General features: G+C 37.2%; 1 protein-coding gene and 1 long non-coding RNA gene across 6 annotated transcripts in view; one reads left to right on the top strand and one right to left on the bottom strand.

The window, feature by feature from the left end:
- Positions 1-873: 873 nt before the first annotated feature.
- LOC146475096 (uncharacterized) lies at positions 874-4,425 on the bottom strand. The gene is made up of 2 exons (XR_014866111.1): positions 4,217-4,425; positions 874-1,790 (listed from the first exon to the last, which is right to left on the bottom strand). It is a non-coding gene; the product is annotated as an uncharacterized LOC146475096 (long non-coding RNA).
- A 141-nt stretch (positions 4,426-4,566) lies between these two features.
- LOC146475094 (uncharacterized) overlaps positions 4,567-15,348 on the top strand; it is a 53,937-nt gene continuing 43,155 nt past the window's right edge. For 3 of the 5 annotated variants that reach the window (XM_085116769.1, XM_085116766.1, XM_085116767.1), the window contains exon 1: positions 4,602-4,721. In XM_085116769.1, coding sequence (XP_084972895.1) covers positions 4,617-4,721 — 105 coding nt within the window. In that variant the 5' untranslated portion in view covers positions 4,602-4,616. Of the gene's footprint in view, positions 4,722-10,826; positions 11,158-15,348 lie in introns of all 5 variants that reach the window. The other 2 variants (XM_085116765.1, XM_085116768.1) reach the window with 1 other exon arrangement.

The raw sequence follows: 15,348 nt of genomic DNA, 5'->3' as shown, positions 1-15,348 counted from the left end.
TAGAACTTAAGGACGGTGCCTACTATTGTTACTGCGCATACGTTCTGTGCATCTGGAGATACTCGGGTTTCCTATTGGTGGTGCCTACTATTACAGGGATATTTTGCGCACTTTAAAACTATGCGGAGAAAGCAGAATTTAGCAAGTGATTTTGGTATCCAAAAAGAAAATTGGGGGGAAATCATGCATTTGTCAGAGATAATAAAGCTTCAATTTGGAAAAAAGCGCCATACATTGCTTTGTATTTTGCTGCTTTTTAGAATAATAAAAAATTGTTGCTTGGTTATCTCTAAAAAATGCGTGGTTACCCCCAATTTCCTTAAATTTGGCTTTCAATACCCGCTACCAAGATCTGCTTTTCCCGCATAGTGATAAACGGTGCAAAAATACTTCGCTATTAGTAGGCACCGTCCTTAAGCAGTTGTGAAAAGAAATCCCAAAAAAATAACTGAGGGTCTTTCTTCTACTTAATCTTTCACCTGATATTGAAATGTATCTTTCAAATATCCATATTCAATTATTACAGTTATGGTGGCTAATCTTTATGGCTATTGAGTCAAAAAGATATGACATAAAGAGCTATTATTTTGTAAGTCAACAAATCTGTACCTCAAGTAAAGGTCAAAATGAAATTGAGCCATGCCATGAACCTTTGAGTGTGCTTTTCAAAAGATCCAAATCACCACCCCTAAATGTTTTCATTTTCATTTTTTAAGCTCATGACGTGTCATTCGTTATCAAGTAAGCTCTATGCTTTGAAATTTGGGTGGAACTTTGTCATGAGTTGGAGAACAAGTCAAATTTGAACAAAAAATAAATGCCTTGCCCCCCCCCCCCCCCCCTCCCACATGGCATTTGACCATGTACCATGCCTGGGAAGAAGGGAATTGAATTTGGCTGGGGTAGAGAAATTGAACTGAATTTACACTGTACCTTTGGCATTGGAGAATTTGGACTTTTCTCTTTTTTTTTCTTCTTTTTGAATACAATAATTATTGAACAACTGAGACAATATAATATATAATGCTCTTTATTCATAATGATAGTACAAGAGAGTGCATGGTAATAAGTAATACCTGTAAATCGATATTGAGATGCCAAAGCCGGGGGCTTATATGGCACAATTTATACAGGAGATTGGTCAAAATGGTGCAATTACTTTACAGTTTACAAATAAATAAATAAATAGATAAATATTAATGTTAATAATAGTGGTGATAATAATAATAATAATAATAATAATAATAATAACTTAAATGAAAAAAAAATTAAATAAATAACCAATAAAATATTAAATTAAGCTAAGCCCTGTATACGAGAGTTCAAAAGGACATGAATTCACAATTTGATTGGAAGTAATCTCTAAGTTTTTGTCTACAATTCGAGATAGTAAGCGAATAACCTTAATCAAGAGGGTTGTCATTCCAAATTTGAGGGCCTTGTGCATGAAGTGCAATTAAGCCCCTTAAAATTCATAAGCTTTCTTCAAGTCAATTCTTCCCTATTATAATACATACTTCCATGGTGCTATAATTAATAAACATCATGACCTCCCTCAGGTAGATGTTTACCTCCTGTATAAGTAGGTGGAATTGTTATCACTTGGTAAAAATAAAATGAAATTCAAGTCAATGATAAAAAAGCTCCTTATGATCCCAAGTTTCCCTGCTGAAGAGTAAGCTTCTATGCCTATGAATTGAGCACACAATGTCTTTGGTGGAATTAATGAGTCATAGGTGTCTTTGAAGTAGCTGTTTCTTCAGCGGTCTGTGCAGTTTAAGTATTGCATTCTGAAAAGAAATAAAATAAAACCAATATTGTTAATGTACTGTAGTAAGCAATGAGAGAGTAATGTACAATCGTCTTTTAAGGTTTCTTAATAATCATAACATTCTCTCTGACAATCAGTATGGTTTTCGCAAGCATCACTCTACGGCTAGCGCTTATGCTCTTACTTGTTTATATGACAAAATCTCTTCCGCCATTGACAATAAGGAATGCACAGTTGGTATTTTTATAGACTTGTCCAAGGCCTTTGACAGCGTTGATCATAACATTTTGATTTCAAAATTAGAGCATTATGGTGTTCGTTGCACTTCACTTAGAGGGTTCGAAAGCTATCTACCAGCAAGCAATAGACAACAATATGTGGAATTTAATGGTGTCAGTTCGGAGTCTTGCAAAATTAAGTGCGGGTTACCCCAGGGTTCTATACTAGGTCCCCTACTCTTTCTACTCTATATAAATGATCTGTGTAACGTGTCAAAGGTCGTGGATTTTATTCTTTTTGCAGATGATACAAACATATTTTTCTCCCACAAAGATTTTAACTTGCTTCCTGGAATCTTGAATTCTGAAATGCTTAAATTAACTCAATGGTGTGGAGCAAACAAGCTGTCCATTAACTTTAAAAAATCAAATTTTATGGTTTTTAGACCACCCAAAAGGAGGAAAACACTTGATATATCTATTCAAATTGACAACAATGCAATTCAACGTGTGAAAGAGACAGTATTTTTAGGTGTTATCCTCGATGAGCATTTGTCATGGAAGCCTCACATTCTTAGTGTTTCTAGAAAAATATCAAAATCAATAGGTATTACTTATAAGTCTAGTTTTTGCCTTCCCAAAACCTCCTTACGCTCCTTGTACTATAGTCTAGTTCACCCTTACTTAATTTATTGTGTTTCTGTGTGGGGATCGACATTCAGTCTAATTTAAATCGGATTATTGTTCTGCAAAAGAAGATAATCAGAATAATATCTAAAGTTTCTTTTGATGCTCATACTGGTGTTCTTTTTAAAGAACAGGAGATTTTAAAATTCTCTGACATTTATTTATACCAAATAGGTAAATTTATGTATCTTTTTAAAAGAAGCTTACTTCCAAATTATTTTCGCGATATGTTTACTCTTGCAAGCCAGATACATTCTTATAATACAAGAAATTCCAACCTTTTCTATATACCTTATTGTCAAACTAATCTTCGAAAATTCTCAATTCGGTTTCAAGGTCCTACGCTTTTCAACTCGCTTAGTCGTGAAATTCAAAACAGTGAAAGCATCAGTTTGGCAAAAGACTTAGAAAATTCCTTCTTTCTAAGTTAAATTGACTCTTTGTTGAGCTACACACCTTTTTCTTTTTTTTTCTTCTTCTTTTAAAAAAAAATTAATTGGAATTTTCATTCAGTACCATTAACTTCTATGGTTTATCCTATAGTTCCAGGACGCCTATAGTTAATAAGCCCCAGGCTTCTATATAGGCTTCCTAGCCTTTAACACATTTCATCATGTAAATAGTTTAGTAGGAATATTGTGTATCATCTTTAATGTATTTATGTTGTATTTTTTGGTTAATGGCAAATAAAAAATGAAGCAGTCAAACAGTCAAACCTCTTGTAAGTCAGATCACAAATTAAATTAAAATAAATTCTGACATATTAATTAAGGGTTATATTTTTTAAAAATTGATCTATCATTTCTACAGTCATAAACAGTCACTTCTAGCAAAACTTAATGTGGAAATTACAGGTTGATGGGGTCAACCAAGAAAAAAATGACAACAACAACAAGAGAAAAATTGCCTTTCACTGTATTCCATGTTATGAGTGTAAATAAAAAAATGAGAAAACTCTCATTTATCTCATTCTAGTGAGATTAAAAGGCTTTTCAAATAATAATAATAATAATAATAATAATAATAATAATAATTATTATTATTATTATTTATATTAAATAAATTTATACAAAAATGGCACATACACGAAATGCAAAAGCCCCTTAAGATTTGTAAGCTTTCTTCAAGTCCATCCTTCCTTATTATAATACCATAACCTCCCTTAGGTAGATGTTTACCTCCTATAGGCGGATGTTATGAGTTGGTAAAAATGAAAATTATGAAATTCAAGTCAATGATAGAAAAGCTCCTTATGATGCCAAGTTTCCTTGCTAGAGAGTAAGCTTCTATGCCTTTGAATTGACTTTTATGACATTTAAGTTATAAAATGTACACTGTGAGCCACTGTACCTCCCTTAGGTAGATGTTAACCTCCTGTGAGTGGATGTTATGAGTTGGCATTAAATGAAATGACACTCAGGTCAATGATTAGAAAAGCTCCTGCAAGATTGTAAGTTTTAATGCTTGCAAATAAGCTTTCCATGTGTACGATTGTGCCAGTATAACACATACGATACAAACGTGGTGCTATAAAACGTACCTCTTAGGTCGATGTTAACCTCCCGTAGGCCGATGTTAACCTCCTTTAGGTCGATGTTAACCTCCCGTAGGCCGATGTTACCTGAGCAAATCTTAACTGTTTTCATAGTTCCACGTTTCTTCCACAAATCGAACGTAAAATCCTTGAGGTCAGTGTTCAGACGCCGAGAAACGAAAGTAGAAAGAACTCTGTATTCTGCCATAACGAATCCTAACAAACGTTCGAAGTCTTTATTTCCCCGACGTCGTCCGCCATTACTACTGAAAGAGAGTGAATGCAGGTCAATTTCCGGTATAATCGGATCTCGGTTCGTGGCTGCTCCGAAGAATAACCCGATGACGTCACCTCCCTTAGGCCGATGTTATCTTTTCTCAACCTCCTAGCGTCGCGTCAGCGCAAAATGGACGTCGAAGGAGTGTTTTTTGCATACATCAGGGACGATGCGCCAAACTGTTGGGGTGTGCCTTTCTCCAAAACAGAATTTCATCCAGAATTATTCCCATTGGTAAGGCAACATGAGACATTATCTTTTTATGGATATATTTTGTTACAGTGTTACATTAACTGGTTTTTTCGCCGAGTTGTCTGTTCTCCAACGTAGTGATGAATCAGCTGCACTAAATTGAAATAATGCTAAGCAAATCCCGAATTAACTATTACTATACTACAGAAGAAAAACACAAAAATTTCTCGTTCTTTAAGCGTGAACGACGTTGGCGAAAAAAACCGTAACCCTCGTTACAGTTATGTAGCGCGTTTTTAAATCTCGTTATAGTTTACAGTGTACTGGTGGCATTTGTAGCGTGCGGTTCAGTTATTCACCCTGACGAAGTTAAGGCCCGGTTATTCTGGTGGAAATGTAGGTGGCAGAAGAATTTATGTCTAGATCTAAATGTACTTATTAAAGGTCTTTGAACTGTTTTCACGAGGGAACAGACATATTGTGATTTATTATTCTCAAACTCATTAATAATTCATCAAGAGGAAACAAATAAAATCACTACCGTGACCGTGGTTTGGATATGTGATCCTAATTACCATCAAAATTTTTCCAACTTTAGCCTTGAATTTCTCCAAGAATTATTGATCATTTGAGAAGCCATATCAAACACTCGAAAGTGTGTTTCATCAGATATCCAAACACCTCGAAGTCGTTTAAAAAAACTTGGCTGCGCCTCGTTTTTTCAACCTACTTCTCAGTGTTCGGATATCTGATGAAACACTCTTCCTCGTGTTTGATATATTACTTCAACACATTGTGATATGGTCATTGCGAGCTCAATATATGTCGTCCGCACACAACAGATATCCTGCGATATACGTAGTTTTCGTGCGTCCGGGAGAAAAATGGCAGAGCGCTTTCAAAAAGTAACGACCTCGGAAGAACACCAAACTATAAATAACGCTGTTTTATACTGAACACAACAAAGACTATCAAGTTTGCTGTTAAGGACGGTGCCTACTACTGTTACTGCGCATACGTTCTGCGCATCTCGAGATACATGGGTGGTGCCTACTAATACAGGGATAATGTTGCGCGGTTTAAAATTATACGGAGAAAGCAGAACTTAGTAAGTGCTTTTGGTATCTCAAAAGAAAATTGGGGGTAGCCATGCATTTTTCAGAGATAATTAAGCTTCAATTTAGGAAAAAATCCCACACATTCCTTTATATTTTGGCGCTTTTTAGAGATATTATTGCTTAATTATCTCTGAAAAATGCGTGGTTACCCCCAATTTTCGTTTTGGATTCCAGGAGGCCTTGCTAAGATCTCCTTTTCCCGCATAGTCATAAGCCGCACAAAAATACTTCGGTATTAGTAGGCACCGTCCTTAAGAATTGTAATCGTTTGTACAAAATCTTTTACTGCTTACCTTTCTATTTATGAACTGGCAAATTAAGCTTACAGTTCAGCAAAAACATACGTTAAAGTATTGTTTTCGCTACACTTTTGGATTGTCCCGTATTCTAGGGCTCAGAAATTACAAACAGTGGATGTATTTCCTTAGATTGGTTCTCGCAACCGTTAAACAGAGATCTCGACTCGTCTTGAAGAGATGGAGAAAACCACCTGAGAAAATCTGAGCTCGCAGTGAAGTGCCTCGAGAAATTTTAGCTTTCTGGCAGACAAAAAGATAGACGGTGTACAAAGTAATTATTCTTAGAAACATCAGATCTAGACCCACTTGAAAAACCGTTTAGTTTCATAAAAGATCCAGAGTTCTTGCAAGCAACAAGGCACTAGTTGCGTTTGTCAAAACACTGAGGAAAGATCGTGAAATTGCTTGCGTAGTAAACAAAGAAACACTCACCCGAGAAATCGTTGAAAAGCTTTTCCAGTCTTTTAGCTCAGCCCAGCTGACACAACAAATTCTTCGCAGCTTCAAAATACTGTTTGGTTTTAGCTTTTGAGGCTAGAAATTTGTAGAAAATTTTGCTGGAGCGATTGGCACACAAGACGAGTACTCAATTTTTTAACTTGATGCAAAACGCTCTCGATTTCATTCAAACTTGAACAAAGCTGCCACTTTCATTCATCCCGGTCGGCACGCGGGAAAATGTTACAAGTTTCTTTTTTTTTTTTTTTGACAAATTAGATCGCCTTCAGCTTTTCTGCCATAAACCCGTCTGTGCTTTGTTATCAATGTGTTGAATAATAAAACAATTATCCTGCTCAATCTTGCGGAATATCGCCTGATTTTAGCCAACTCGGCCTACGGCCTCGTCGGCTAAGTATCAGGCGATATTCCGCGCGATTTCGCAGGATAATTGTTAAATACATCCAACGGACGAACAACAGCAAGACTTTATCAACCGCGTTGGGCATGAGCCCCAGCGGTTCGTGTTCTGCAGTCTATTTATTTTATTTATTTTTAACTGCGTGGGGCATGAGCCCCAGCAGTTCGTGTTCTGCAAGCCGTGTATTTTGTTTTTTAGTTTTGTCAGTTAATCAGGGCCCGGGCCTCTACCTCGGCCAACAATGGCTGGGCTTCGGTTCTAGCAATTGTTAATTTAATTTGATTAAGATATTCATATTAATTTATTAATTACTAGTGTCAGTCAATAGTTATCTGTGTGAGGGGGTAGGGGGTGTGGAACATTTGACCATACGCACTAAGAAAAACAAGACGTGGATCTACGTTACTTTTAATTTTTAATTATGAGAACGGGCATATATTTGTTTCAAGAGAGCATCTGCTTTCCTTGTGGTAGTATTTATTCTAGAACAAGATGTTTTTACCTCTACGCATGCGCATAACGTTGGTCCACGTTCTCAGCTGTATCCCAGTGTTGTTTCTCTAAAAGGTGAGTTCAACAGGTTTTGGGATTTTCAAGTCTCCAAGAAGTGAAGTATTTATTTTTGCTGCTCAGAGAAACAGCTTCCATCGCAAAGTAAATACAGTTTCAAACCTTTATTCGTAATTATATATGCAAAACTTTCCAGCGTGAATTTTCACACGGCCGTGCTAAAAAATAGCTGTGGATGCCTCAAACTGTGTGGCACGCTTGACTGAGCAACAGAGAAAATTCAGCGGGCAGTATTTTTCCTTTTGCTCAATATAACTGTTATTTTGCACGTGGTTTTATATTTTAAGTCGGGAATGTTTTTTATCTAATAGGAATATATCCTGTGTTTGTGTTTTTTAAACCGCCAATCCTTCTATTCGGGAATTCATAATTTATTGCCGAGTAATGCGACAATGGGAGCATGCCTTGGCACATTTTGATTACGTCATTGATAAGGGGAAAACCCCGCTCGTTCGATTTCGGCGTGAGTCACGCATGCTCCAGATATATTTGTCATTCGTGCAAGTACTTTTGCTAAAGCTACTTGTCAATATTTTGTTTAAGGTAAACAAGAAAAATTAAATTCCACGCGGTTCACCTTCCCTATAGAAGGTAGATCTTGTTTGTTCTATAAACACTGCAAATGTAGGTAAGATTTCCGCACAGCCCCATACATCATGCGATAGTTCGAATAGCAAAAGTAGGTTTCAAGCCTGGATTGGAAAAAAATTTCCACTTGATAAGGGACCAATCATTTATTACGTTAGGGGGGGGGGGGGGGCGATGGTTTTTCAAAACATTTTGTGTTTCAATTTAACTGAACCCCCCCCCCCCCAAAAAAAAAAATATTGTCATATAAAAATAAGACCCCACTTTTTAATTCTTATTTTAAAAAGTGTACCCTCCCCCCCCGACCAGGCCATAATTCTCTCCTTTCTTTCTTACACATGCAGACTTTTTATTTTGTTTACATAGTAGCCTGTTCCAGGCTCTCAGATAGTCGAGGGCATTTGTGAAAAAGCAGGGGATCAACATCGCTGCTAAGTTCAGCCAAATTTTTAGGCTCTTATTTAATGTGTTTAGCTGATTGTGGACATCATATGTAGCTATTCTCTATGAGCTTCACTGAATACTCTAGTAAATTTCTTTTTTTCTACCACACTCAAACCATAGCACAAAACACAGCGCTGTGTCTCGATGTCACTTGTTTCTCAAGACCAGTACCGCATAACAACAGTTGCAGATGTTGTCATTGACATATTTCGTTAATTAGTAGTGTACCATCATCATCCCCAATTTTTTTTTCACAAGAAACTGTTTTTTTTTTTCACAAGGCTGTAACGGGACTTCAGTGACGCTCAGTGGGACAAAAAATTGACGGTGAATGTGAATTTTGTTAGGGGGGTCCGGGGGCATGTTCCCCCGGGAAATTTTGAGTCTGAGCTCTCAGAAATGCCATTTCCTGCATTCTGAGTCACTTTCATGCTTCGTCAGTTTTTAAATATTATCAGTTAACAACGAACTCCGAGAATTTTTCCTTTTTGAGTTATTTTCGTGAAAAATAACTATATGTCAGCGCAAGTGGGCTATGTGAAGTTCAGTTTTTCATTCATGTATGTTTCAGTGTATGTTTGTATGTCACACCAATCAGATTGGAGCTATTATCAAGGTCAAGAACCAATCAAATCGTTTCTTATAAAGTATGAATATTTGAGGCTTGAGATTCGATTTACGGCCATCTTTGTTATTTATATATAGTTGAGCGCTGTTGGACTCATTTCGCCGTTTCTGAGGCTCGAAATGGCAGCCGACAACTTACGGTTATGGATTTCAAATAAACACCCGCCCTGAAATTTTAGTCGTGGCTTTAGATAATATTAGCAGATGAATTTAATTGCGGCTAGTTTTGAATAAAAGTACTGTCGCACTTTGAAAGTGTACCGAGGTTAGTAACAGTGGCTTCAATTTTGTCGGAAGCGAATTTTGTTCTCAAAAGGTATTTGCAGCTTGATATTCATTTGTGAGTTGTTTCAATTAGAACTGAGTATTGTTCGCCCAAAGTAACATGTAATAATTATTTCGAAGTAAAACTATTAATGTTTTCGTTTTAAACAACTTAGATTCAACGGATTCACAAGATCACGCAAAAATAAACACCAGCAGTGTCTTACGATGTCGAAGAAAATTCGTTGGCTTCTATTACAGTGCGGATAACATCAAGTTTGCATATTGTCGGTTTCTAAAGTGGGGTCGGCAGAATGTCGCAATATGTTTCAAGAACAAGTAAACAGCTACGTTTCTCATATGAGGGAGGCACTGGTATCAAAATAAATCACACATAGAAATGTTTTTTGTTGTTGTTGTTTGTCAATTTAGATGTTTTAATGTCAAGACGGCCTGTTGTTTATATGGACAATTTTTTTTCTGAAAAACTGGCCAAATCTCAGTAAGAAAGGGGTTCGACTTATAGCCAAGTATTTGCGCCAAAAAATAATTATTGTAAGAGTGAAGATTCAATGTATACTCAACTATAAGCTGAGCAATTTTCAACAAACACTTCACTCTTAGCCGCAGAATTAATCCGCAATTCTTGTATAAAATAAGAAAAGCAAGATTTTGTCTAATTTTGACCGTATCAGAAACTGACCAATCAGAAAAATAACTATAATATAATAATAACTGTCGGTCATCGGACAATGTCCCACCAAAATTTGCCAATGTCCGATGAAATCGCAATGTCCCACCAAAATTTGCCAATGTCTGATGAAATCGCAACCTTGGTCGGACATTTTGTCCGGCCAAATTTTTGTATCAACATTTGACTATATCATTTACAAATAAAATTTGCCTTTTTTATACGCTACTCTTTCAAATGTACCTTTGTGGTTATGTCCGACCAAATTTTCCTTTTGTCCGACCAAAATGGTGCCCTAGTCGGACACATGTCCTTTCAAGGTAAAAAATTTATTTGCAGCCCTGCTTTATGGAACGTTCTTCATGTAAGCCTCCGCATGATCACATGTATTTCTACTTATCTTTTTAAATTAGCTTTAAATATTTCTTAGATACGTATATATAAACAAATATTGTAGTGATTAGTTTTAAATTTTATGGTAGATTTTTAGGTTATTTATTGTTGTAATGCACTTTTGATCACCTAGTATGTTAAAAAGTGCACTATAATTATTATTTTAGATTATATTATTAAAATCTTCAATAACAAATTAAATTAGCAGTACATGTACAGTGCAATAATTTATGGACAAGAATGCTATAAATCTTATTAAGTGAGCATAGGGTTTTATACCATTTCTTCTTATAGCCTCCAACTGGTGCCTTTCATGCCTTAGAATTTAATGAGCTATTCCCTTTGGACAAGGAGTTTGCAAGCAAAAATGTTGAGCCTAAAAAACAAGAAGCCTACAAGTCATACCAACAGGCTTTCAGGCGACTTACAGATGATGTTATTTCAGCCACAGTCAAACTGGGAGTGGATACTAAAGAAAAAGACTTAAATGTCAAAATTGCCAAAAATATCTTTCTTCCACTCCTTGGTCAAAATGGGTACTGTTTAATGAACAAGGACCATAAGTTCAAAGGAGTTGCAGGGTTGAAAGCACCTGACGATTGCAAAGTGGGTGGACTTTGGATAGGTAGGTACACCACTGCTTTGTTTTTCACCAACTGAAGCTTCTTGTAAATATCTAGCCTACATAGCTGGCTGTTTCATTGTTTTATTCAACACTGAACTCAATACAATATCATCATGGTCCATTACTGTGATTTTTAATTCGCTAAATCCATGGTAGTTCCTCAGTATGATGACTGTCTACTTTGGAATGGAACCGGTCCATGAACTTTATACGAGCAAACTCTATCTATGGAGTTTGAAATGCTTACTACCATTTGCGCTCAGCCGTGAAGCCTGACCGTTTCTTCACACATGTTTACTTTTCAAAGCTGACAGTTTCCCAGACAACTGTGGTGACTAAACAAATGGAAATGTTCGTTTGGAGCATGGAACTGTGCATGTTTGTCAAACAAACATTGCATGTTTTGATCACCTAGGTTTGCGCGACAGGAGAGATTCATCAATCTGTAGTACTTTACATGTATATTCGTTCATCCGTGTTACAGATATGTCCGAGTTAGTTTAAATCAATTAAGGTAATCGTATTTTCTCGATTAAACGCCGGACCCCGAGTAAACGCCGGCCTCGTTTAAACGCCGGGTCAAAACTGCTAATTTTTAAAAAAACGCCAGGGGCGTTTGTTCGAGGTCCCGGCGTTTAATTTAGGTCACGGCGTTTATTTGCGTCGAGCCAACAACTACAGATATTCACTAGAAAAGCACTTCTATGGCATGTTCTGTACGGTATACTGCTTTAATTTGTTATTTTAATAAATGCTTAACAAACAAGTCTGGCATAACATTAACTGCGATGTATGCTGTACACCAAAACAAAATTGAAAATATATAGCAATGTTCACGTTCCTGTTGTTATGGCTGACGCACTCTCTTTCTTTTGTTGTAGTGCTCGCTGTCTTTAAAATTGCGAGGATCCCTCCAGCGTTTGTTTATTAGTTGTTTTAGCCTTGTCAAAAAATGATGAAAATTTTACTTCATTAATAAACGCCGGACCCCGATTAAACGCCGGGTTCAAATAAATGCTGGGTCCGTAAGGCCAAGTTTTAAATAAACGCCGGGGGCGTTTAATCAAGAAAATACGGTATTTTTTTTTCTTAATGAAATCTTGAAGTGATAAAAGCTTTTGAAGCAAATTTGTAGCTGTTTTCTTTTGATTAATGCTGGGCTATGTAACACAAAGTGATTTGAAGCTGCCATGTAATGGCGGGATACAAGAAAAACTGGAGTCAATCAGTCAGCGCATCGCGCAGAATGCCTGGACATCATGAATAATTCATAGCCACTGAAGCGGCAAATTCGAATGCGATCGCGCTTTGAAGAGCTATAAATTAGAGAAGAGTGGGCCGAAACTAGGCAACTAGGGTTCACAAAATTCACTTTCCCGAGTCTCAGAAATGATAATCTCAAGGTTCACGCACAGCTTCTTGAAAATCAAGGATTAGTCTACAATTTGCACTAAAAAAGAATGAAATTGAGAAAGTAGAAGTTTTATGTTTTTCCACTTGAATATACAGTAAATTTTGCAAATTTTCGTATAGACAGTCATTTTGGAGAACTATTTTGGGAAAACTTACATACCTACTAGACTTTCACGCACGGCAAATGGCAGACGAGTCTTTCCTTGAAAAGAATCCGTTTTAATTTCGAAAATTGGTCACGGGGAACCTTTATGTTTTTCAGTTTGAAAATTGTTGGTCATAGTTTTATTTGAAAATGGCGCGTTCAGAGCTGGCGAGCTATTGTTTTCAGCCCAGACATGAATAACAATACATGTCAAATGAAACAATGCCTATTGTTGAAAACCACTCTGCATGAAAAAATATTGTTAACTACCGCAAATTTTAAAATTGCCATATGCATCAGCTGTTTTACTCACGATCTACGGTCAAAACAAAGATGACTGCGTGCGCGACCAATAAATGCAATAGTGATCGGGAGCTCTTTTCAGAGCTCTTCGAAAACCCGCTCCGTCCGTTGTTAATTCACATCGTGCCGCCATACGTTAATGTTATAAACTCTACTTACGATTTTCAACTGAACGGAGAAGGTATATGGAAATCATTGTGGAGGGACGTTTGCGGGAAACCCGCCAATTTGTTCGACCATCCTTTCCTTCGCCTACAAATTAGGGGAATCTGGTCGCGAGCGCGAATGTTCTAGTTAAAGCTTCTCTTTTTTCGCAACAAAGAAAAGGCACGCGCGCGCGAGTTTTTTCGAGCATAAGCTACTCAAGATTCAGGCGCGACAAGTATATGTTCGAATGCCTGCGAAGGCGCCACATTTGTTGCCGTGGGTTTGGCGGAAGGTAACACTTGCCCCGTATTCACAATTAGTATAAAGCAGGCCAAACGGCCTTTCAAAAAATTCGATCTGTTATACTATTGAAAGTTAATACACTTGCTGCCGGTGCGCACTTATTCAGGCATACTGCAAAGGTGCGATAGTAGGAAAGAATAGAATGAACAATAGCTTATGTGGCCATTGTCTTTAAAGTGCCCATAACGGAATTTTTTTTATTTTCTCATCTAAATCTAAACGTCATCCTAAGAACTTCAGCGAAAAAAGTTTTCGATTTGCATTAAACACGAATTTTTAATGAATTTTATAAGATGTTCAAATTGCCCGCCATTTTGGCCCACCATTCGCATTAGTCTCCTCTCGGTTTAGCAAGAGCTGTGACGTACATTCAGGAACACGTGACTGCAGCCTTTCTCTGAATCTCACTGAAATCAAGTCGCGTATTTCTGCATGTTTCTCGGAAATGCCAGAAAGATGTGTTGCAGCGAGATATGGAAACATCAAAGACTAAGCGAATGGAATAAGCATGCACAGGATTCCTTTCTTTGGCACCACATGCCCGCAAAGACTGAGGAGGCGAAAGCAGGGGGGGAAAGAAATGGATCGATTTTATGCTGAAGCGGAGGAAGATATGGACGCCTGGAAAGACCTCGTCCTTGTGCTCGATGCACTTCAATGACGAGGATTTCGCAAGGCTGATGAATTCAGGTTTAAACTTAAAACGTGAACTGAAGTAGGATGACATCGGCGTTTGTGTTTGTCCTTCAAAACATGCTAAGCGAAAGGAAGACGAAGACCAAGAGCAACCTTCGAAGAGGAGCAGGGATAAGCGAATGGTAAGCTTTCGATAAATATTCACACCCGCTTGTGACATTTTAAGCGTTGTAACCTTCTGAGGTTTGACCTCACTGTTAACTCAGTCGCAAGTTTTATAAAAAATGGCGTAATTGTTTTGGTATATATTCTCATAGCTCGTGAGATCCGCGAAGTTTCGTTGAGACCAAGCTCTCAAAAAATACTAGCACAAATTCTTGCACTGATCATGATGTAAATAGATCGATGCGAGAACAGTCGCACTCGGCGAACACAGAAAACATTGTAAACCACGATGTAGATAAGGTAGATAAACTGCAGCAAGAATTCAACGAGCTCAAACAATTATTGTACACACATGTGTTGCAGAATTCTGCAAACGATAAAAATGTTGAAAAGTATAACAGTGTTATCTCTGAAAACCTAACCACCACAACGGGGGTTCAAAATAAAAAGGGCACAAAACAAATAACAAGCGCAAAGAGCGCAGAAAAAAATTGGCTAAAAAACCGATTGAGACACAAAGAGAAAAACACGAGAAATTTATAAAGAATTTTTCAAACCAACAACTTAGCGACAGCCTGTTAGCGTTATTTCTAAAGGGCTCAAATTTGTCCCGACAACGGTGACAGACGCGAATTACATTAGACGCCAACTCTTCTTAGACTTCGAACATTTCGCAAGACGTATGCGCCTAAAAGATACAATGGATTTCGTAAACTTTATAGGAAAGACCAAGGTCTCTCAAGATACTATCTTAGTATCAATGGATGCAACAAGCTTGTATACAAATATACCACAGGAGAAGGGAATTACAACAGTATGCAAAGCATACGAGGCATTCCACAGCAATAAACCTCTAGCCTGCGTGATAAGTCAAAGCAAAACAAAACCAATAGAATGGAAACGTTTTATTGATGACATTTTCTCACTGTGGGACAGTGACAAAAAGGAAATTAACCTGTTCATTGAACAAGCTAACAACTTCCATCCTACAATTAAATTTACGGCCGAAATCTCAGAGAACGAGACAAGCTATTATTATCACAGTTCAACATGTGTCCTTCCTGTAGTTCCGCAAGAAC

The sequence above is a fragment of the Pavona decussata genome, unplaced genomic scaffold (assembly GCF_977016875.1).
Source record: "Pavona decussata unplaced genomic scaffold, jaPavDecu1.1 SCAFFOLD_87, whole genome shotgun sequence".
Lineage (NCBI taxonomy): Eukaryota > Metazoa > Cnidaria > Anthozoa > Scleractinia > Agariciidae > Pavona > Pavona decussata.
Note: the sequence above shows the minus strand (reverse complement) of the source record. Positions and strands in the feature narration are given on the sequence as shown.